Source organism: Pongo pygmaeus, chromosome 3 (genome assembly GCF_028885625.2).
Source record: "Pongo pygmaeus isolate AG05252 chromosome 3, NHGRI_mPonPyg2-v2.0_pri, whole genome shotgun sequence".
Lineage (NCBI taxonomy): Eukaryota > Metazoa > Chordata > Mammalia > Primates > Hominidae > Pongo > Pongo pygmaeus.
In genome coordinates this window covers 82814613-82838407 of record NC_072376.2, presented here as the reverse complement: position 1 = coordinate 82838407, position 23795 = coordinate 82814613, and the positions used below count along the sequence as shown (strand labels likewise).

Below are 23795 nucleotides of genomic sequence, written 5' to 3'. Positions count from 1 at the left end.
TCGAGAAAAAGAAGTCAATTTTTTTGTTTGTATTTTTTAATTTTTAGTAAGAATTTGGAATGAAGTTTCTTCCTCATATTTTGAGTTTTTTTTTTTTTTAAATTCAGCTTTTGCCTCTTTTTTTTTTTTTTTTTTGAGGTGGAGTCTCACTCTGTCGCCCAGGCTGGAGTGCAGTGGCATGATCTTGGCTCACTGCAACCTCTGTATCCCAGGTTCAAGCAATTCTCCTGCCTCAGCTCCCGAGTATCTGGGATTACAGGCATGCGCCATCATTCCCAGCTAATTTTTGTATTTTTAGTAGAGGTGGGGTTTCACCACATTGGCCAGGCTGGTCTTTAACTCCTGACCCCAAATGATCTGCTTGCCTTGGCCTCCCAAAGTGTTGGGATTATAGGCATAAGCCACTGCACCCAGCTGACCAGCTTTTGCCTCCTGATATCTAAATATACATTTTACATATACTGTGCTTGGATAGAGATCAATATTTGAAGAAACTCTGCATATAAGAACAAAAATGTTTAGGGTTAAAAAATGCCAGTTAGTATTATCAGACATTTAATGAGGTTGGAAGTCACAAAGATTAGGAAAGAGGGTATCAAAGAGTATGAAAGTTGAGTAAAAATGCTCTGTTTGACTTTTAATCATTCAATGCTTATATAATATCAGAAAAAAATCATTCAGTGTATATCGCTGCAAAAATAAGCTAAAGATTTTTTTTTGAGACAGAGTCTTGCTTTGTTGCCCAGGCTGGAGTGCAGCGGTGTGATCTTGGGTCACTGCAGCCTCCTCCTTCTGGGTTCAAGTGATTCTCCTGCCTCAGCCTCCCAAGTAGCTGGGACTACAGATGTACTTCACCACACCCAGCTAATTTTTGTATTTTTAGTAGAGCTGGGGTTTTACTATGTTGGCTAGTCTGGTCTCAAACTTCTGACCTCAGGTGATCCATCAGCCTCAGCCTCCTGAAGTTCTGGGATTACAGGCATGAGCCACCGTGTTCAGCCAGCTAAAGCATTTTTGTTAGACAAAATCATTTTTGATTATTTCACTTATTTAAGTTATGGATTTCTAAGTTTTGTATCATTTCACAAGGTATACATAATCAAAACATCACATTGTGAAATGATTAAGTCTAATCTTTCAATTCCTCCACCCCCAAAAACTGCCAATTAGAAGAAATTTCTCCATATAGATGTGAAAAAATAGTATTAATGGCTCTTGGTATTGTGAGAGGTAAAATGGACTGTAAGTTAAGAGGCTTAGGCTCTCTACCTTTAGCTTTAGAATGACTAAGATTAATTCTGAAGTTCAAAATAGATTCTAAGCTTGTACAATTGAAATGGGGGAAAAGGCCGGGAATGGTGGCTCACGCCTGTAATCCCAGCACTTTGGGAGGCCAAGGCGGGTAGGTCACTTGAGGTCAGGAGTTTGAGACGAGCCTGGCCAACATGGTGAAACCCCATCTCTACTAAAAAAGACGAAAATTAGCCAGGTGTGGTGGTTTATGCCTGTAGTTCCACTACTGGGGAGGCTGAGGCAGGATAATCACTTGAACCCAGGAGGCGGAGGTTGCGGTAAGCCGAGATCATGTCACTGCACTCCATCTTGGGTGACAGAGCGAGACTCCAGAAGACTCCATCTAAAAAAAAAAAAAAAAAAAAAAATTGGGGGAAAAAAGTTAATCCTATAAAGTGCATGGTGTTGTTATCTACTATGATTCTCCCCCTCACTCTGCTGCAGCTACAAGGGCCTTCCTTCCTGCTCCTCATCCTGTGTGGGCCAAGCTCTTTCTTATTTTGTGCTTTTTACTTGCTGTTTCCTTTCTTGGAATAGTGTTTGCCTGACTCTAGGTTAGGCAGAATAATGTCCCTCCCAAACATTGCAAATATAGTTGCAATTGCTTCTGTACTCCTTAATATTATTAAACATATTTTAAAACTTTTATTGATAATGATTCCAGATAAGTCATGTCTGCTCTTGTGGATTTGGACACAGAGTGACCTACAGGAGTTTTAGGAAGTTCAGAGCAACCCAGCAAGGATCTTGGTAGGAGGACCGATTGTCAGATCAAGGGCTATACCTCAGTTTTGTCACAGTAAAACAACCAGGCTGGGCGCGGTGGCTTTCACCTGTAATCCCAGCACTTTGGGAGGCTGAGGCCGGTGGATCACTTGAGGTCAGGAGTTCAAGATCAGCCTGGCCAACATGATAAAACCCCGTCTCTACTAAAAATACAAAAATTAGCCAGGCGTGGTGGTGCATGTCTGTAGTCCCAGCTACTCGGGGGGCTGAGGCACAAGAATTGCCTGAACCCGGGAGACGGAGGTTGCAGTGAGCCTGGGTTGCACCACCGCACTCCAGTCTGGGCGACAGAATGAGACTCCATTTCAAAAAAAAAAAAAAACCAACACAAAAAACTTCTTCCTCTTTATCCTTTGTTAGTAATTTTATGCTTGACTGATCTGTGAAATTCTGGGATATTTGGGGACTTTTAGTTTTGTGGTATTAATAGCCGTTATATATTCATGACAAGTATATATACACACACATATAATGGATTTTCCACTTTGATGGAGTGGAGATGGTTTTGCTGTTAGCTTCTCTTGGCAGCAGATCTTTCCTCCAGTGCTAATAGAATCTTCCTTCAGTTTATTTCTCTGGATTGATTCAAAATTTACTTTTGTATTGTCTAGTGTCTCAAACGTATAGAAGTTAGAGAGATAGTATACACGGAGAAGAGTTAAAGGCTGTGCATTCAATGGCCATTTGACATATTTTAGAAGCTATGTTTTAGGGAAATAAATATCTTAATTTCCTCTCTGTATTCCTTGCAAGTGTGTCATTTAATTCTGGGTTTCTGGGATTGTTATATATACCTGGTTGTAAAAGTAGTCATGGAGTTCCTCTGTAATAGACTTTGTAAATTTGTCAGATATAAAATGCTTATCTCGAGTATACATTTTACAGTATTCTTTTAAAATTATTTCTTTTTATGTCCTCTGAAATAAATAGATTCTGGAATATATTCATGAGAGTGCTAAGGAAATGAAAAATGATACTTTTTAGGGAGGTCCAAGACTGATGATGCTCTTTCAATTTACTTACCACTTATAATAATACTGAAGATTCTGTCAGATATATTTAGGGTATCACACACACAAAAAGGATTTCTTTTTTCTAGCACATTTGGGAACACTGATAAGTTATTTCTAAATCTAAAAGATTTTTGGGTTACTTGGAATTTACAGATTGACATTTAATTCAAGGTTTCGTGTAGACTTCATATTTTCCCTCCTAATTTTTAGAGCTGATTAAGCAATACTATTTATTAGTAAAATTTGTTTTTCATATAAAGTTCAAGGACAAATGGGAAATGTGAATTATTACACTAAATGTAGAAATTAATCCATTAAAAGGAAAATCAAGAGATTTCAGCTGCATCTTGGATTTAAGGCCAAGAAGGCTGTTAAAAAATATCATCGTCCCTTTTAAGAGTTCAAGTGGCAAAATGCCAGGCTGCTATCAAGACTCCTTTTGTATTAGGGAAGGCTTTCAAGGGGAGAAATGAGATGACATTAAAATAGAGAATAAAGGAGAGATTGGCCTTTTATGATAAGTATTCATGTTACCTTATGGATGAAACCCAGACTTTGAGTCTGTGTGATAGTATGGATGTATGAGTTAACTTGAGATGAACTACTGCACCCAAAATGTGCTTATTAATGGACTGATATTGATAGAGATAGGACTTTAGATGTATGCTGCAAAAGTCTATCTTAAGCACTATCCCATTAAACATTTTTCTTAATGACTTCAATAAGGATCTGATGGCATGTGTCAAGTTTGCAGATACTGTAAAGCTGAGAGAAAGAACTAATGTGCTAGGTTTCTGAATCTGGATTAAAAAAGAATCTAAGACATTGTAATGTTGGTCTGAGTTTAGCAAGATAAAACTTAGGGACCAATGCTAAATCTCATGCCCAAATCCTAACTTGTTTAAATATTAAATATGGGAAAGTCATTACTGTATAGAAGCACTTATATTTTTTAAAACGAGATTGTACACTTTAATTAAAGCCAGTAGTGTAACATAGCTGCCAAAAAAGAGATATTATCATCTTAAGTGGCATTTATTGAAAAATGTTAAGTTCAGCTGTTGTTTGTACTGGCCAGATTACACTTGACTATTGAATATGTATCTAGGTACTGCTCTTTAAATAGGACATTGACAATATGGAGCCTATCCACAAAAGAGACTAATATTGTTAGAAGATGTAAACTTAGAGGCAGTTTTCAACTCCTTGTAGAAACGTTCTTCATTCATCCTTCATTCAATCAATATACTTGAGGCAATCCTGCACTTGTTCTTGGAAACAGAAGTAAGCAACAAGACAATGCTGCTCTTAAGGAGCTTTTATTCTAATGAGGAGGAGACAGTTACGACTAAGTAAACTAAAGGATTTCAAACAATAATAAAAACTATGAAGAAAATAAAACAGGGCAATATGATAGTGATTGGTAATTGGTTAGGATGATTATCAGCCAGAAAAGTTCTCTCTGAGGCAATGACATTGGAGTTGAGACTTGGTGGTAAGGGGCCAGCCATGCAAGGCTATGGAAAGTGTTGCAGGCAGAGGGACTAAGACAATATGAAGGCCTGGAGCAGAGTAACTGGAGAGAGATGAGTGGAAGGGGGAGTTGCAGGAAATCAGGAAGGTTAATGACTCTGAATTTATTCTAAGTGTAATGAGAAGCCACTGGAGGGTTTTAAATCAGATATGATCTGATTTACCTTTGAAAAGATCATTTTTCATGGTAAGTGGACAATGAATTGTGGCAGGTAAGACTAAAGAAGAGTTTGTAAGTGAATAGTTTAATGAGTTATAACATGAAACCATATTTTCGTCCAATTATTGCCTCTCAATTACTATAATTGAATTTTTCTTTGCCTTTTTGACAATGTTTTAAGAAGATTCCATAATTTAAAAATATTTTTTCATTATTAAAAAATCTAGTTTATTTGCTGTGATTGTAAAAGTGCTATAAATAGTAAAGCTCATTTTTAAAAAGTCTAGTTCAGTCTAAAAGCTTGTATCTCAAACTCACTCTTAATTTCAAGTCTCCAGTGCTAAACAAGATGGAATAATGGTGCAGATTTTCCCTGCCATTTGAACCAACTAGAAAAAACTGACGAAATTTAAGAAACACTGGTTTTCTTTTTATTATTATTATTATTATTATTATACTTTAAGTTCTAGGGTACATGTGCACAACGTGCAGGTTTGTTACATATGTATACATGTGCCGTGTTGGTGTGCTGCACCCATTAACTCGTCATTTACATTAGATATATCTCCTAATGCTATCCCACCCCCCTCCCCCCACCCCATGACAGGCCCCGGTGTGTGATGTTCCCCATCCTGTGTCCAAGTGTTCTCATTGTTCAATTCCCACCTGTGAGTGAGAACATGCGGAAGAAACACTGGTTTTCAAGACATTAGGCAATGCAGGACAGTGATTTCGGAGAGACTGGAAACAAATAAGGAGACCATTACCATTGCCCCATGTTGCCTTGGAGAGAGTTCCCAGGCCATGGCTTCACTGGAGGAATTCTGCCAAACATTTAAGGAAAAAGAATACTAATTCTACACAAACTCCTCCAGAAAATTGGAGGGGGGGAAATACTTCTAAACTCATCTTTTCAGGACAGCATTATTGTAGTAACAAAACCATGCAAAGACATTACAAGAAAAGAACATTTTAAACCAATTAACCCTCATGAATGTAAAAGCAGAAATTCTAAGCAAAATTTTGGTAAATAAAATTCAACAATTTATAAAAAGGATGTTATATCATAACTAAGTGGGGTTTATTCTAGGAATGTAAAGTTAGTTTAACATTTAAAAATAAATGTAATTCACCATATTAAATAAAAAAAGGAAAACCATATGGTTATCTCAATAGACAGAGAAAAAATATTTGACAAATATTCAGTGTTCACTTCTGATAAAAACTCACAGCAAACCAGGAAGAGAAGGGAACTTCCTCAACTTCGTAAAGGGCACCCAAGAAAAACCTAACATCATACTTAAAAAACTGAATTCTGAAGATGTGAACTTTTTAATAGCTTTACTGAGCTGTAACTGACATACAGTGCACTGCACACATTTGAACTGTACAATATGATCAATTTTGACATATGTGTACACCTGTGAATTCATTATCACCACTAAGATAATGAACATATTCATCATCTCCAAAGGGTTCCTTATGTCCTTTTATAGTCTTATAGTCCCGCCTTCCCTTCTCTCTGTCCCCACCTTCCCAGATAATCACTGATCTGCTGTCACTATGCATTTGTTTGAATTTTCTAGAAAAAAATATAAATATATCCAAATATAGAATCATACACTATGTACTTCTTCTTTTTTTTTTTTTTGAGACAGAGTCTTGTTCTGTCACCCAGGCTGGAGTGCAGTGGCACAACCTCGGCTCACTGCAAACTCTGCCTCCCGGGTTCAAGCGATTCTCCTGCCTCTGCCTCCTAAGTAGCTTGGATTACAGGCACCCACCACCACACCCGGCTAATTTTTGTATTTTTAGTAGAGACAGGGTTTCACCATGTTGGTCAAGCTGGTCTCGAACTCCTGACTTTGTGTTCTGCCCAATTCGGCCTCCCAAAGTGCTGGGATTACAGGAGTGAGCCACTGTGCCCGGCCTGTACTTTCTTAAAAAATTTTTTATCTGGCTTCTTTCCCTCAGAATAATTATTTTGAGATTCATCCATATTGTGTCTATTAATAGCTTATTCATTTTTATTATTGAGTAATGGATATACCACAATTTGTTTATCCAATTTGTTTTTGGACATTTAGACTGCTTCCAGCTTTAGGCTATTACAAATAAAGCTAACATATCTTTCAAGTGTACTTCCTCCTCACCCATCCTAAGTTGGAAACTTTGGATATTTTCATTTATACTTTATATAGCATGATCATGTATCATTTTTGATGTTCCTGCACATCCACAACCCAAGGGGCCATGTCAGTTTCTCCCAGTAATGCTTTCCCCAAACTTCATTGCAGTTGGTAGCTGCATTTTCTGCAACTCCACAAGGAGTTAAGACATAATGATGATGACGATGATAATAATAAGTAACTAGTACTTACATAACACTTATTGTGTGCCAAGATCTAACTTCTTCACATGATGTAATAGATGTAATAAATATTAACCTGACAACAATCCTGTGAAGCATATATTGTTATTTTCCCCCTTTTACAGATAGAGGAAATTAAGAGAGATTAAGTGATTTGTTCAAGGTTTGTCCAGTGTTACCTAGCTAGAGAGTGGCGGAATTGGGGAATAAACCCAATCAGTCAGGCTCAGAGCTCTTTCTCTTAACTATTATGCTATATTGCTTCTCAATCTCCCCTGCTTTTAGGGTCCCTGATCTCTTGGGTGATTTTCTTGAAACTCTCCCTCACTTGAATCTGGGGAGAAGAAAGTGGCCCACCTTTACTCTCTACTCTCCGAAGGGTGAAGCGAGGTGGGATATGTGTGTGGGAGTCTCTTATCACAAACACTATGATTTCAACAAGGTAACAGCTGCTCTTATAACATCCCCCCTCTTCCCTCCCTAGTCTTCTAAAGATGAGATGGGAGTGTATGGGAGTGGTGGAGTGGTGGTTGATGGAAGTAGATTGAGTTTTGTTGCCTCTTTTTAGAAAAAAATTGTATGTGTACATAATAGTTATACATTGAAAACTACTGTTATCTTCCTTAGCCTGGCCTTCAACTCCTGGCCTCAAGCGATTCTCCTGCCTCAGCCTCCTGAGTAGCTGGGACTACAGGCATGCACCACTGTGTCTGGCTTTGTTGCCTCTTAACAAACCTTGGAGGAAATATTTGGCTTGCTTTAGATTTGTGGTACTTAGTCATTCTTGTTTATGATCTGTGTGCCTTAGTCACCAATGCTGAGGGAAAGGAAAAGTTACTTTTTAACTATAGAAGCTATTATGGTAGTCCAGGAAAGAGGATGGAGGCTTGGACTAGGTTGGTAGTGAAAACGGAGAGAATCAGATGAATTTGGGATATGTTTTGGAGAGAAAGCCGACAGGTCATGCTGGTAAATTGGATGTAGGGGAGAGGAAAAGAAAGGAAGCAAAGAGAATTTTGGCTTGAGTAACTGATGGAGGTGCCATTTACTGAGATGGGGGAAAACTTGAGACAGAAAGAGATTGGTATGTGAGAGTGAGGGTGGATTGGTCATCAAGAATACCGTTTTACCTGGTTAAGTTTTAGATACCCATTTAGATAGCTACATGGAGATATAAAATAAAAAGTTGGACATAGGCATTCAGAACTCAATGGGCAAGGTGAAAGTTAAAATTATACATTTGAGAGTCCTCAGTGTGCCCTATGTTTAAAGGCATGGGATAAGGTAAAATTAATTAGGGAGAGGCTAAGAGAATAGAAAAGATGAGGATTAAGCCTTGATGTCCTCAATGTTCAGAGGAAAATTTAGCAAGAGACCCAGAAGGAGTCATCAGTGAGAGGAGGAAAACAGGGAGTTATATTCTGTGTCCCATGAGAATAAAGTCTTGTCACAATTTGAATATCCCCAAATATAATGAGTTGTGTCCACAGGGGGTGAAGCATCCAACTATTTCGGATGATTTTCAACTAAATGCTGAATTCAGTGTTATAGAATATTGAAAAAAAATTGAGAGTCATGAAGGTGAGACTAAATTACCTTTAAGATCTCTTTCATCTAGCTGTCTATCACTGAATCTCTTCCTACACAAATCTTAAATGTGAGTATAGAAAAATAAGCCTTTCTTTTTTTTGCTAAGAATTTAGAACCCATGGCTAAGTTCTCAATCACTTAACACACATGTAAAGGGTTCTACTATTCACATTTTACATTTTTTTAGTGGCAAAAACATAACTAAAACTGGCAAAGAAATGGTTTAAAAATTAAACTGGAACTTGTATTTGTATATAGTAGGTTATTGATAAAAAGAATATGCAACAGCTTACTTATAGCAGAATTATAAGCAAATACAAACTTCAGCTAACTTTTCAGTATGGCTATTTATTTAAAAATTAATTTTATTAATCTTTTGTTCTTCCATAAATGGTTAATGCTGCTAGTTATTCTGCACCCCCTTACCTCCTGCTCTAGGCCAGTATTTTTTTCCATTAGTTTTCAATCTTCAGTGCACATCAGAATCAACTGGGATGCTTTTTGAAAATACATATTCCAAGGCCACATCTCCAGAAATTCTGAGTGTTACCAAGAAATCCATATTTTAACCAGTACTACAAGTGGTTCTAGTCAGATGATCCCTAGAGCACACAAGGCAAAACACTAGTCCAGATCCTATGTTGCCAGCATAGGTAATTCTCTTCTAGTGACAAATGTGTCACACTTTATTTTTATTAACGCAATTTATTTTAGATTTATAGTTTACATAATCGATATATAAAAATACAAGATTGGCCAGGTGCAGTGGCTCACGCCTGTAATCCCAATACTTTGGGAGGCCGAGGCAGGCAGATTACCTGAGGTTGGGAGTTTGAGACCAGCATGAACAACATGGAGAAACCCTGTCTCTACTAAAGATACAATATTAGCTGGGCATGGTGGCACATGCCTATAATCCCAGCTACTCAGGAGGCTGAGACAGGAGAATTGTTTGAACCCGGGAGGTGGAGGTTACAGTGAGCCGAGATGGCACCATTGCACTCCAGCCTGGGCAACGAGAGTGAAACTCCATCTCAAAAAAAAAAGCACGATTGGAAGAATGAAAATATCAAATATACAGCTTTTCTTTAGTTTAGTAATTATGAGTTAAATAATCTTTGCTGTTATAAAAAAAGAAACTTTTGGAGAAGTTTTAATTTGTTCCCAAGGATTTACCCAACTTGCTTTGGGAAGGCAGTCTAGCCTTGAGTTTATTTTTCAAGAATTATAAAGGTATCCAGCTGACTATTAATTACTATTTTTTTTTGAGTGATTGAATAAGTCAGTTATTTAGAAACTTCAGTTGGGGGTGAGGATCTTTTAGAGTGGTTGATAGTTGTTTTGACCTCCTGACCACAAACTAAAATAATGTGCTTTCAGGTCTGTTTCTTTTTTTAATAAACTGTTCATGTGATGCCAGTATATTTTCCCTAAACTCAAGTAGTTGCTAAGTCCTACTGATAGTAGAAATTAAAATAGGAATAAACTTGGACAGTATAGTAATATTGCATATGATAGTGCCTGGCACTTTGTTCTTACAGACTTTCAATACATACTCTTTGAAGAAGTGCAATCATGTGCTAGCCTTTAATATCTCTTTCATCCTGTCATTTCGTATTTCTAGATTTGAAGTCCGCTTGCCTTACTTATGATTCTGAAGTACTCCTAATTACCTCTTAAAATTCTAGGAGTCCCTTCAAAAATTAGAGCTGAGAACCAAAAGTAACACAGATTTGATGCTGTTGTGTAACCAGCATAGTCTTGGAACCAACCTTGCCTAAGAGACAGGAAATTCTAGCATGTTGGAGTGGGAGTGCAGGGGGTGCTCTGTCCAAAAGATCAGTTAAAAAAAAAAAGACACTAATTAAGTGAAAAAATTTTTACACAAAATACTGCAATGATTCAGTTTTCTGTTGAGGCATCTCAAATGAAAATCATATTATGGGTTTACAATTCTGAAAGGTGTAACTAGACACGAGGTCCGTCTTAATGCTATCACATTAAAATATGGCAACTTGTTTATCTAGTAATACCAGCTTCTTTTTTTTTTTTTCGAGATAGAGTCTCCCTCCATCACCCAGGCTAGAGTGCAGTGGTGCCATCTCGGCTTACTGCAGCCTCTTGCATCCCAGATTCAAGCGATTCTCCTGCCCCAGCCTCCCGTATAGCTGGGATTACAGGCCCTCACCATATCCAGCTCATTTTTGTATTTTTAGTAGAGGCGGGGTTTCACCATGTTGGCCAGGCTGGTCTTGAATTCCTGACCTCAAGTGATCCACCTGCCTCGGCCTCCCAGAGTGCAGGGATTACAGGTGTGAGGCACTGCGCCCAGCCAAGTATCTACCAGCTTCTAATTCCAATTCCATGTTTGAGCTTATAAAATAACTGAAAGTAATCAAAATATATTTTGTAAGATATATACAAAATATAGATTTCGTAAGATATATACAAAATATAGATTTCGTAAGATATATACAAATATAGATTTCGTAAGATATATACAAAATATAGATTTCGTAAGATATATACAAAATATAGATTTCGTAAGATATATACAAAATATAGATTTCGTAAGATATATACAAAATATAGATTTCATAAGATACATACAAAATATAGATTTTGTAAGATATATACAAAAGATTATATCTTACAAAAGATACCTTTTGTAAGATATATACAAAAGATACCTTTTATAAGATATGTACAAAAGGTATCTTTTGTAAGATATATACAAAAGATATATTTAAATCTGGTAGCTTGGTTAATTAAGGACTAGTATAAAAAATTAACATAAGATACACTTGGGACCTTAAAGGACTTTCATTTCTCTCCCCTTCCTTCATCTCTCCTCCATCACTTCCCTTCATTTATTATTCTAGGCATGATAAGTGTCAGATGTCTGATTTGAAGACTAATATGAATATATCTAGGTAATAAAATGGAAAATCCCTATTTCAACATTCTTAATGGAATCCTTCCTTGAAATTATTATTAGTCTTCTGGTTTAAACATTTATATAGTGTAAATGCAAGATAAAAATGATTGTATCAAATTATGGTTTTTATTTGGATGCTTTGCAAGAAAATACTTAAATGTGAATCATACATTTTTCCAGTTCAGCATTTAAACTTCAGACTTCAACCACAGTTGTGATTGTTTTTAGTTTGTTAGCTGCCTGGAGTGTTATTTTAAGAAAGCAGAAGCACCATCATTTGCACACTCCTTATAGATCACACACCTTAACTCTGACTTTTTTTGCTCCAGTTTTTCAGAAGAAGTGAAGTCAAGATGAAGAACCATTTGCTTTTCTGGGGAGTCCTGGCCATTTTTATTAAGGCTGTTCATGTGAAAGGTATGTGATATTTAGAAAATGATCCCAGATCAAAGGAAAAATATAGGACAGATCTGTTTTTCAGTTTTAAACATTTATACCTATGCTTTGAAAGTTGGCCAGCTAGCCAGCTACTTTTTCCTAACATGCTTTCATCTTTCTATGGCAGTTGTCTTTACATAGATAAGACTCTTTTTATTCTTTTTTCTCTTCTCTTACTTACTCGTTTGCCTACTACAAACTAGAGAATAAGAAATTAGCTAACTACAGATAGTCCTGCTTATATGAATGTCCATATTGAATCTTAAAAATCTATAATCCTTCCCTTGAGTCTCTTAAATTAATATTCTGGAGAAATGAAATAATAATTACTGTAAGTACAACATGGCATGCGTTGGGATTTTATTTCCCCAAAGAGGCTGGTATTGGTTTTAACAGCTTTCCTGGATCTGAGCCCACAGATTTATTATGACCATTTAACAATGTTTAATGTTATACAGGTTGCCTATAAATTGATGACTGAGCTTTTGTTATTTTGTTTACTGATCTTTCAAACAACTTCAGAAAACGGAATACATTCTGAATTTAGAGGTACAGTATTAAATAATTTTCATTTAGAAGGACATACTAAAATTTGTCTGGATTGTTCCTATCACTGAGTCTGTGGTTCTTATTTCAAGAAGAATAATGACAGAACTGTGATTAAGAATAGGCCTTATATATATATTTTATACTAATTTAGCATTAAGAATAACTTTCTAATGATTTAAAATATAAAATATTAGTAAAGCATGTACAATATAAGTATATATACTTATCTAAAAATATACGATATATATAATGGGGCTACTTCCCTGTAAACCCTATAAAGCTGAAAGTTGAAAATATCATACTTTCAACTTACAGTGACTTTATAGGGAGGTAGCCCCATTGTAGCTGAGGAGCATACTGAATACATATCACTTTCACAGCATCATAAAGTAGAAAAATCGTAAATAGAACCATGGTAAGTTGGGGACCATCTGTATATAAAATAGCTATCACTTACTGAATATGATATTCTAGGTATCATGCTAATTCCTTTACATATAATATTCCATTTAATTCTCTCAGTAACCATATGAGGATAAATACTATTATTACTTCTGACATACAGTTGAGGCAGTTGAGACTTACAGAGGTGAAATAACTTACCAAAGTCATACAGCAAGGAAGAGTGTAAGCAGAACCCAGGCAATCTGACCCTATAGCCCGCACTCCTACTATCCTATTCTGCCTTGTGTAAGGCAATCACTTTTTAGTAAACTCATTATGGTTATATCTAGCATATGTTGTTAAATCTATTTTCTTATTTGTTTGAAGCGAATTAAATTTAACAAATATTTATTGAACAGCTACTATGTGTCAGATGCTCTTGGAATAAAGTAAGGCACAGTCCCTAATAACAGGTTTGTTAGGAAAAATACTGCCTGTTGGTGAGAGCAAATGCTAGACTCTAAGTCTTGGTGAATTGAAAGTATTTGTACCTTTTCTGACAGCTATGTATTTCTGATAGATGTTAGGCTGCCTAATATTTTTCTATATTAACTTCCCAGGTTTCTGGTAAGGAAATAATTATATGCCATAATAGAATATAGACATTTTCTATTTAAGACTTAATAGTCAAGTCAGTCCTCAACAATCTATATTTTTGGTCAGGCATTATGTGCTCATTTATTTCATTGAGAAAAAACTTTTAAGAGTCATGGATACACAAGTAGGAAAGAGGACATCATTTAAGTCATTTTACCTCTTTCAGATGTTAATGAGTTATTTCATTACCTTGAATTGACTCCATAATGTTTCTTTCCAATATTACACAGACTGTGTCAGAAGATTCATTAGGAACTTATGAATAATGGTATAATAATGCATTATAAAGTACTTCAAACAATTACAAGTACAATAACAATGGTCTTAAAATGTTTTTGTAGTGGCTCATCATTAAGACTGAAATACTGCATTAGGTCCTCTTTGCTCTGGGAATCGTCTCAGGAATAGACTTCCAGTTAAAATTATAACGATTCTGATGATTTAAACTTTATAACTTGAATTCGTGCACTAAATCTTTGTTTTTTTTTAGTTGAGGCTTAATGAGAGGAATTGTTAAAGGTCACTTAGCTGAAATTATATGAAAAAAGCCTATTTAACATCACTGTTGTTATTATTATTATTATTATTTTTTTTTGAGATGGAGTCTCGCTCTGTTGCCCAAGCTGGAGTGGAGTGGTGCAGTCTTGGCTCACTGCAACCTCCGCCTCCCAGGTTCAAGAGATTCTTCTGCCTCAGCCTCCCGAGTAGCTGGGATTACAGGGGTGTGCCACCACGCCTGGCTAATTTTTGTATTATTAGTAGAGATGGAGTTTCACCATATTGGCCAGGCTGGTGTGGAACTCCTGAACTCATGATCCACCCGCCTTGGCCTCCCAAAGTACTGGGATTACAGGCGTAAGCCACTGCACCCGGCCAACATCATTGTTATTATTAATTAGCACTCTTATTTAATAGCATTACTTATGTAAAGCTGTTATTGAATTTTTAAAATCTGATAATTTGCCGGGCGCAGTGGCTCACACCCATAATCCCAGCACTTTGGGAGGCCGAGGAGGGCAGATCACCTGAGGTCAGGAGTTTGAGACCAGCCTAACCAACATGGCGAAACTTGGTCTCTACTAAAAATACAAAAATTAGCTGGGCATGGTGGCACATGCCTGTAATCCCAGCTACTTGGGAGGTTGAGGCAGGAGAATCACTTGAACCTGGGAGGTGGAGGTTGCAGTGAGCTGAGATCGTGACATTGCACTCCAGCCTGGGCAACAAGAGTGAAACTCTTGTCTCAAAAAATAAAATTAAAATAATATCTGTTAATTGATCCAAATCCAGATGATACAAAATTTCCTTTGTTTATTCCTTGCAATACTTATCAAGGTCAGGTGCAGTGGCTCTGTAATCCCAGAACTTTGGGAGGCTCGAGGCAGGTGGATCACTTGAGGTCAGGAGTTTAAGACCAGCCTGGGCAACATGGTGAAACTCCATCTCTGCTAAAAAAAATACAAAGATCTAGCCAGGCATGATGGTGCACACTTGTAGTCCCAGCTACTTGGGAGGCTGGCAGGAAAATCACTTGAACCCAGGAGGCAAAGGTTGCAGTGAGCTGAGATCGTGCCACTGCACTCCAGCCTGGATGACAGAGTGAGACACTCTGTCAAATAAACAAACAAACAAACAACTTATCAGACCTCTTTGTCTAATATTCAGATTAGACAATAAATGTTGACATTCAAAGTTAAGGCTTTAATGGTCATATGTGTATTTATTCATTTATTCATTTTTTTCTGTATACAGGCATATTCAATTGAGATTGTACCTCATAATATTTCTAAATTGCTTTTGCAAATTTCAGCACTTTATATCTATATATACTCTATCTTTTAAAATGATTCTTTTTTTTCCTTTTTTTGGAGATGAAGTCTCACTCTGCTGCCCAAGCTGGAGTGTGGTGGCACGATCTTGGCTCACTGCAACCTCCACCTCCCAGGTTCAAGTGATTCTCCTGCCTCAGCCTCTTGAGTAGCTGGGACTACAGGCACGCATCACTATGCCTGGCTAATTTTTGTATTTTTAGTAGAGATGGGGTTTCACTGTGTTGGCCAGGCTGGTCTTGAACTCCTGACCTTGTGATCTGCCCGCCTCGGCCTCCCAAAGTCCTGGGATTACAGGCATGAGCCACTGCGCCCTGCTTAAAATAATTCTTATAAGAAATATAGCCTTTATTTTTTTTTATTGAATCATGTACTATGATAATCTGATTGTTATTATGAAAAGGCAGATAATTGTGGTAGAGAATATTTAAAAGTCTTACAAAATAAGGTTGTCTTGGAGGAAAACATGCCTGTTCTTAACTATAATACAATTTATACAAAAAAAAATTTTAAGTACAAATGAGAGTTCAGGAAGGATGCGAAAATCAGAATTCTTTCAGCCCAGATTCCCATAGACCGGTTCAAGAAAAAAATGAAAATTCCTTTTAGAGTATCTTTGGATTTCCTTCACTGTGATGTAAGATTCTGCTTAGAGAACAAATGGAGAAAGCTGAGACAAACCAACCATAAAGCTATTTTTCTGCAGGCAAGAAAGATAAAATAACTCAATACAAAATATATAAATTGACCTTTGTTTTCCTTTCTTTTTAATACATTTACCTTTCAAGCCCAAGAAGATGAAAGGATTGTTCTTGTTGACAATAAATGTAAGTGTGCCCGGATTACTTCCAGGATCATCCGTTCTTCTGAAGATCCTAATGAGGACATTGTGGAGAGAAACATCCGAATTATGTACGTGGCATTCCATATTCCTTTTTTTCCTGTTCTAAGCAGAGATACTTTCTGACACTGAGCGTTGTTTGAATGTAATACCTACCTCTTTACTCCCCTTTTTGCTGTGTAGCACTTTACATGAGTAAAGAATTGAGTCTTGTGAATGAGCTTGAGGCAATTTTATTGAAATTAAGGGTAAGAATGAAAGATTACAGCCAATCTCAAATCAGTGGGCTACATCAAATTATAAACAAAGGTTGTAATCTAGTCATCAACATGCACTGTTTATATGGAGTTATTTCTATTTATTTATTTTTGTTTGCTTGTTTTTGAGACAGGGTCTCACTCTGTCACCCAGGCTAGAGTGCAGTGGCAAGATCACTGCTTACTGCAGCCTTGAACTCCCAGGCTCAAGTGATCCTCCTCAGTACATGGGACTACAGGCATGCACCACCCCACACCTGGATAATTTTTTATTTTTCTCTAGAGACAGGGTCTAACTATGTTGCCCAGGCTGTTCTCAAACTTCTGAGCTCAAGCGATCTTCCTGCCTTGGCTTCCCAGAGTGCTAGGATTACAGGCCTGAACCACCACTCCTGGCCAAGTTATTTCAATTTGAATCAGAACTTTCAGTTGCCCTTGATCAGTTCAAACTGAAACTTCAGATAACACTAAAGCCTTATTTTGTACCATATATAGATAACTGAGTCTTTTATACTGTAATCAGATGTCTGCATCGAGATAAGGCAGATTGATCACATTAACTAATTTGATTCGATCTCACTTTTAGATTGGATTTCAGATATTCATTTCATTTCACACACAGTCCAGAGTTATATGCTATACAGTTCTTTTTCAATAGCAAGAATGCTAATACTATTTGAGAAATTAGATTTCTATTGGATCCAATCAGTTATAAGTTTTCCTTGTAAACCACTCCTACCTTAACAGGTTTTCCCCAATCAAATCTCCTATAGAAAGAGAACAGAGCATTCCATTCCATTCAATCAATGGAAAAAGTATAATGTGTTTAAGAATTTTGTTTTAAATTCCGTCTGGGACACTTAATAGCTGTGTGTTTTTGTATGCAAGTTACTTATCTACTTTGAACTTCAACTTTTTCATCTTTAAATGAGGAAAAAAATCATGCTTAACTCATAGGAATATTGTAAAAATAAATAGAGAATATTCCTTTTAGAGCTTATATATTTCTGGGACATATTAAAAAATATTTACTACTATTTATTCACCTAATCTATGTGCCAATTATTGTCACTATCCTGCTTAAAAGTCTTGTGATGGTTTCCCCAACATTGATCTTAGGATATATTACAAATGCCTTGGCCTGATCTACAAAGCTTAGCATAACTCTCAAGATCATCCACTGCCACTTTTCTTTTACTTTATGTTTAAAAATTCAGCACTACTAGGGCTGGGCACGGTGGCTCATGCCTGTAATGCCAGCACTTTGGGAGGCCGAGGCGGGTAGATCACCTGAGGTCAGGAGTTTGAGACCAGCCTGGCCAACATGGTGAAACCCCGTCTCTACTAAAAATACAAAAATTAGCCGGGCGTGGTGGCAGGTGCCTGTAATCCCAGCTACTCGCGAGGCTGAGGCAGGAGAATCGCTTGAACCCGGGAGGTGGAGGTTGCAGTGAGCCAAGATCGTGCCATTGCTGCACTCCAGCCTGGGGGACAAGAGCGAGACTTTCTCAAAAAAAAAAAAAAAATTCAGCACTGCTGTAGTGTCTCTATTTCCCCACATTTACAGTGCTTTTACACCTGCTAGTTCCTCTGTTTGAAGAACTCTGTCCCACCCCTCTTAGCCTAGTTAACTCCTTCTCAATGTGCATGTCTTAGTTCAGCCATCACTTCCTCTGGCAGGTTTTCTTTGATCACTCGGATCCTGCCCACATAGCTTCGTGTTAGGGATAGTATAGCTGGAGTAGTAGGTAATTGGAAAGAATGGCATACATGACATTGGCACTTAAGCCATGTTGAAGAGTGGCTATCTTATGTTTAAACCTCCAGGACATTTTTAAAATCTCCTCCATCATCTTCTAATTCATCTTTTTATTTTGTGAAATGATTCTTTTTATATTATATTGTTTACTGAAATCAGATAATTCAGATACTTCATGACACTTTGCCTGATGTGTTGATCTTCCCTGTTCTGATTTCTGAAAGTATATTGCCATTGCTGTGCCATTATGGCATTATTATTATTATTATTATTATTATTATTATTATTATTATTATTATTTTGAGATGGAGTCTGCCTCTGTCACCCAGGTTGGAATGCAGTGGTGCAATCTTGGCTTACTGCAACCTCTGCCTCCTGGGTTCAAGCAATTCTCCTGCCTCAGCCTCCCCGAGTAGCTGGGACTACAGGCACGCACCACCATGCCCAGCTACTTTTTTTTGTATTTTTAGTAGAGATGAGGTTTTACCATGTTGGCCAGGCTAGTCTCGAACTCTTGACCTCAGGTGATCTGCCCACCTTGGTCTCCCAAAGTGCTGGGATTGCAGGCATGAGCCACTGTGCCCGGCTTTTTTTTTTGTTTTTGTTTTTGTTTTTGTTTTTTTTGAGACAGAGTCTTACTCTGTTGCCCAGGCTGGAGTTCAGTAGCATGATCTCGGCTCACTGCAACCTCTCTGCCTCCTGGGTTCAAGCAATTCTCCTGCCTCAGCCTCCCGAGTAGCTGGGACTGTATGTGCACGCCACATCGCCTGGCTAATTTTTGTATTTTTAGTAGAGACAGGGTTTCACCATGTTGGCCAGGCTGGGCTTGAACTCCTGACCTCAAGCAATCCACCTTCCTCAGTGTCCCAAAGTGCTGGGATTACAGGCATGAGCCACCGTGCCCGGCTATTTTCTTTTTTTTTTTTTTTTTGAGACAGAGTCTCACTCTGTTGCCCAGGCTGGAGTGCAGTAGCATGATCTTGGCTCACTGCAACCTCTGCCTCCCGGGTTCAAGCAATCTTCTGCCTCAGTCTCCCGAGTAGCTGGGACTACATGTGCATGCCTCATCGCCTGGCTAATTTTTGTATTTTTAGTAGAGTCAGGGTTTCATCATGTTGGCCAAGCTGGGCTTGAACTCCTGACCTCAAGCAATCCACCTGCCTCAGCCTCCCAAAGTGCTGGGATTACAGGCGTGAGCCACCATGCCAAGCCTGCCATTATGGTATTATTCCCAACTCCATTACTTACTAAAATGATGTGACTTTGGGCAAGTTACTTAACTAGCCTTTTTCCTAAACTTTTAAAAAAGGGATAATTATATATGTATGAATTTATACATATATACTTTATGGGGTTGTGAGGATTAAATACAATAATTCATAAAAGAACGGTGTTTGGCTTATGGTAGCCTCTCCTTTTTCTGATATTACTAGAGTCTTTACAGTCTTATTAAGAATACTTTCATTCATTCATTCAACGAATGTTTATTTAGTAACTGCCAAATATTAAGGGTTGGTGGTGGGGATAAAACAGTTTATTTAAAATACAGTCCATTTCTTAAAAGAATTTATAGTCTAACAGGAAACCGTAAACAATTAAAAAGGCAATTACAATTCTGTATTGTAAGTGCTATGATAGGAACGGGCATGGGTTGTTATAGGAGTACTGAGGAGGGGTACCCAATCCAATCCTCGGGGAGAGAAGGGTGGCAGTGGGAGGCAGGAAAGGGTGTTTGGAATAAGTGGTGGGATGGATGATGGCTGTTAGCTTAGTAGGAGTTTGCTGGCTAAATGTGTGTGGGGAGTGAGAGAATTAATAGGTGGGGGAGGTCATTCCAGGAAAAGGAAACAGGATTGCTGTGACGATTATATGAGATCATCATGTAATATGCTTAGCATAGTACCAGGCACACTGTAACCAGTATTATATGTTAGAACTGTTATTGTTAAGATGGGAGATAAGAAAAGCATGGTACGTTTGTGGAATTGCAAGTGATTGTTTACAGCTGGCACGCATTGTACATGGTGACATTGTGAGAGATGAAGCTGGAGAGTTAGGGGCATATTAGGATATGTGCCTTCTATGCTATTTTGAGGATACCCTGTTATCTGTGGAGAGACACTAGAGGTTTTAAGCAGAGAAGGAAATTAAGCTTGCATTTTTAGAAAGGATGTTTGGCAATAATGTGGCCAGTGGTTTGAAGGGGTCAAGACAAAAGGAAGACACTGTTACAATCTAGGAGGGGATAGTGGTGTCCTGAATTAAGGCAGTAATAATGAGAAGAGAGGCAAGTGGATGGATTTCACACATGAAAATAATTAGAATCAACTGGACTGTGAGATTGATTAGATATGTGACGGGGGAGGATTCAGGTATGATAACCAGGTTGTTGGCTTGGATGGTATTGCTAAATACTGAGTTAGGAAACACAAGGTTTTTGTTGTTCCTTTTGGTAGGGAGGGGTGCACATGAGAAGGAATGATGACTTAGATGAAAAAAATTTTAAAGTTAATGAAATCACCTGAACTCGTTGACAATCATCTAATTTTTCATGGGACATCACGATGAAAAAGTTCCAGCTTTGCTACTTAATTGTTGTGTGAACTTGGGTGGATCACTAACCTCTCCTATTTATGATTTCCTCTCCTCTAAAATCTGGATGATAATATCTGTCTGTCCATTTCACAAATATTGAACATATTCCATATGCCACATACCTAGCTAGGCACTGGGAATACATAAATGTTTTTGCCTGAAGGAACTTACATAGCCCAGGGAAGCAACCACTCTGTAGACAAGCAACTATGTTATGGCATTCGATATAATAAATATATATGAGCATTAATGAGACTGCGGAGGAAGAAGTTTGTTGAAGGGTGGGGATAACATCAATATAATTATTACAGAGGTAAGACGTGAGTTGAGTTTTAAAGGAAAAGCAAAAATTTGCCAAGTCAGCAAAGATAGTTGACAGCGGAGTTGCTGTGAGGTTTATTTTGAATGAGAAATATTTAAAATATAGCAGGTTACTATAAAAATCTGCATAATGGTATTACTCTAGAGTGCTTATAGAGTACTAAATACAATAAGTACTGTTCTGATGAAATAGTGGCTGTATACTTATTACGAAAAATAACAATATCTGCATTTCATTGTTTTAACTGTTTTCTTTCTTTTCTTTTAGTGTTCCTCTGAACAACAGGGAGAATATCTCTGATCCCACCTCACCATTGAGAACCAGATTTGTGTACCATTTGTCTGACCTGTAAGATATATTTTTTCCATAGTAATATAGATGTGGAAGTTAATAGCTTTTAATTTTAACCTTGTTAGTAAGAATGTTTTTGAAAATATGTTGGAGTATAAACATTTACAAACATAATCTGAACTTTTGAATACATTAATTCCTATGTTAATTATTAGGTATCATAAATTCATAAAACTTTGTCACAGATAAAATTTAGCTATACATTTTTTCTAAAGAAATAATTATTGGCATTCATAGAAAGGCCAATTTCTCTTAATAGTTCAATAAGTGGATTTGATCTTTTAAACAGGCAGGTGTTTCTTTGGAAATGACAGACTCCAACATCAATTTTTTTTTAATTCTTCCTTTCTTGTCACTATAAATAACTTGTTTAAACAGATATACAGTTGGGAGTAAGCCTAACACAGTAGAAATTGCTGTATGGTGTAGATAAAACAATCATATTATCATATCATTAATTATATTGCTTACTTTCAACTAATATATATTAAAGATGAGAAAATCTCATAAGCTATTCTGTATTGTAGAGCTGCTTATGTCTGAAAGGAGTCATCCTTTGCTGTCACGTCAGAGCTGCAAGAACTAATTGATTTTGGATTGAAATGTGTAGTCACATTTTGAGACAACATTTGAGGGGATTGTCTAATACATGTATTTGCTTTTCAGCTGTAAAAAATGTGATCCTACAGAAGTGGAGCTGGATAATCAGATAGTTATTGCTACCCAGAGCAATATCTGTGATGAAGACAGTGCTACAGAGACCTGCTACACTTATGACAGAAACAAGTGCTACACAGCTGTGGTCCCACTCGTATATGGTGGTGAGACCAAAATGGTGGAAGCAGCCTTAACCCCAGATGCCTGCTATCCTGACTAATTTAAGTCATTGCTGACTGCATAGCTCTTTTTCTTGAGAGGCTCTCCATTTTGATTCAGAAAGTTAGCATATTTATTACCAATGAATTTGAAACCAGGGTTTTTTTTTTTTTTTTTTTTTTGGGTGATGTAAAACCAACTCCCTGCCACCAAAATAATTAAAATAGTCACATTATTATCTTTATTAGGTAATCACTTCTTAATTATATGTTCATACTGTAAGTATCAAAATCTGCCAATTATCATGCTTACCTGAAAGAGGTATGCTCTCTTAGGAATACAGTTTCTAGCATTAAACAAATAAACAAGGGGAGAAAATAAAACTCAAGGAGTGAAAATCAGGAGGTGTAATAAAATGTTCCTCGAATTGCCCCCGCTTTTTTTTTTTTTTTTTGGCTTTGCCTTGGAGAGCCAGAGCTTCCGCATTTTCTTTACTATTCTCTTTAAAAAATGTTTCACTGTATAGAGAACATATATGCATAAACACAGGTCAATTATATGTCTCCATTAGAAAAATAATAATTGGAAAACGTGTTCTAGAACTATTTACAAAAATAATTTAAGGTGAAATCTCTAATATTTATATAAGTAGCGAAATAAATGCATAATTAAAAATATATTTGGACATAACAGACTTGGAAGCAGATGATACAGACTTCTTTTTTTCATAATCAGGTTAGTGTAAGAAATTCCCATTTGAAACCATCCATTTTGTAACTGAACCTTATGAAATATATGTATTTCATGGTACATATTCTCTAGCACAGTCTGAGCAATTAAATAGATTCATAAGCATATACCTGTGTGAAATAATTTGTTGGAAAAAAGTTTCCTTATGTTAACTTTCTTTATGTAAGTTAACTTGTTATTGATGAACGGTTTGTAAGTATGATGTAATGATGCATTAATCACAGAACTCATACATGTACATATTTGAGGTGGCTTTGCCATTTTATACCCATAATTAAATAAAAGGGCAAAATCCCCCCTGATAAATACCGTGTTTATTATGGCACATAAAACTTTATGGCAGAAAGCCAAGGCCAATTGACATATATATTCAAGGGTACTATGGAAAGTAAATGCTAACTCTGAATTTAAAACAGTGGGAAGATGATTAGTAAGAGTTGGTTTCTTGAAAAGGAATTGTTCTGGTAATAGTCATTTTTAATGACTTCCACCGATTATTCAGTGTTTCCTTAGGGATATACATAGGACACTGGTGCTTCAGTAGAAACTCCAGTTTTGATGTA

General features: G+C 37.0%; 1 protein-coding gene across 1 annotated transcript in view; it reads left to right on the top strand.

The window, feature by feature from the left end:
- The window catches only part of JCHAIN (joining chain of multimeric IgA and IgM), a 32817-nt gene extending 9478 nt beyond the window's left edge, over positions 1 to 23339 (top strand). Inside the window, exons 2-5 of the mRNA XM_063663726.1 lie at positions 12014 to 12101; positions 16330 to 16453; positions 21583 to 21663; positions 22333 to 23339. Coding sequence (XP_063519796.1) covers positions 12038 to 12101; positions 16330 to 16453; positions 21583 to 21663; positions 22333 to 22543 — 480 coding nt within the window. The 5' untranslated portion in view covers positions 12014 to 12037 and the 3' untranslated portion in view covers positions 22544 to 23339. The remainder of the gene's footprint in view (positions 1 to 12013; positions 12102 to 16329; positions 16454 to 21582; positions 21664 to 22332) is intronic.
- Positions 23340 to 23795: the final 456 nt, after the last annotated feature.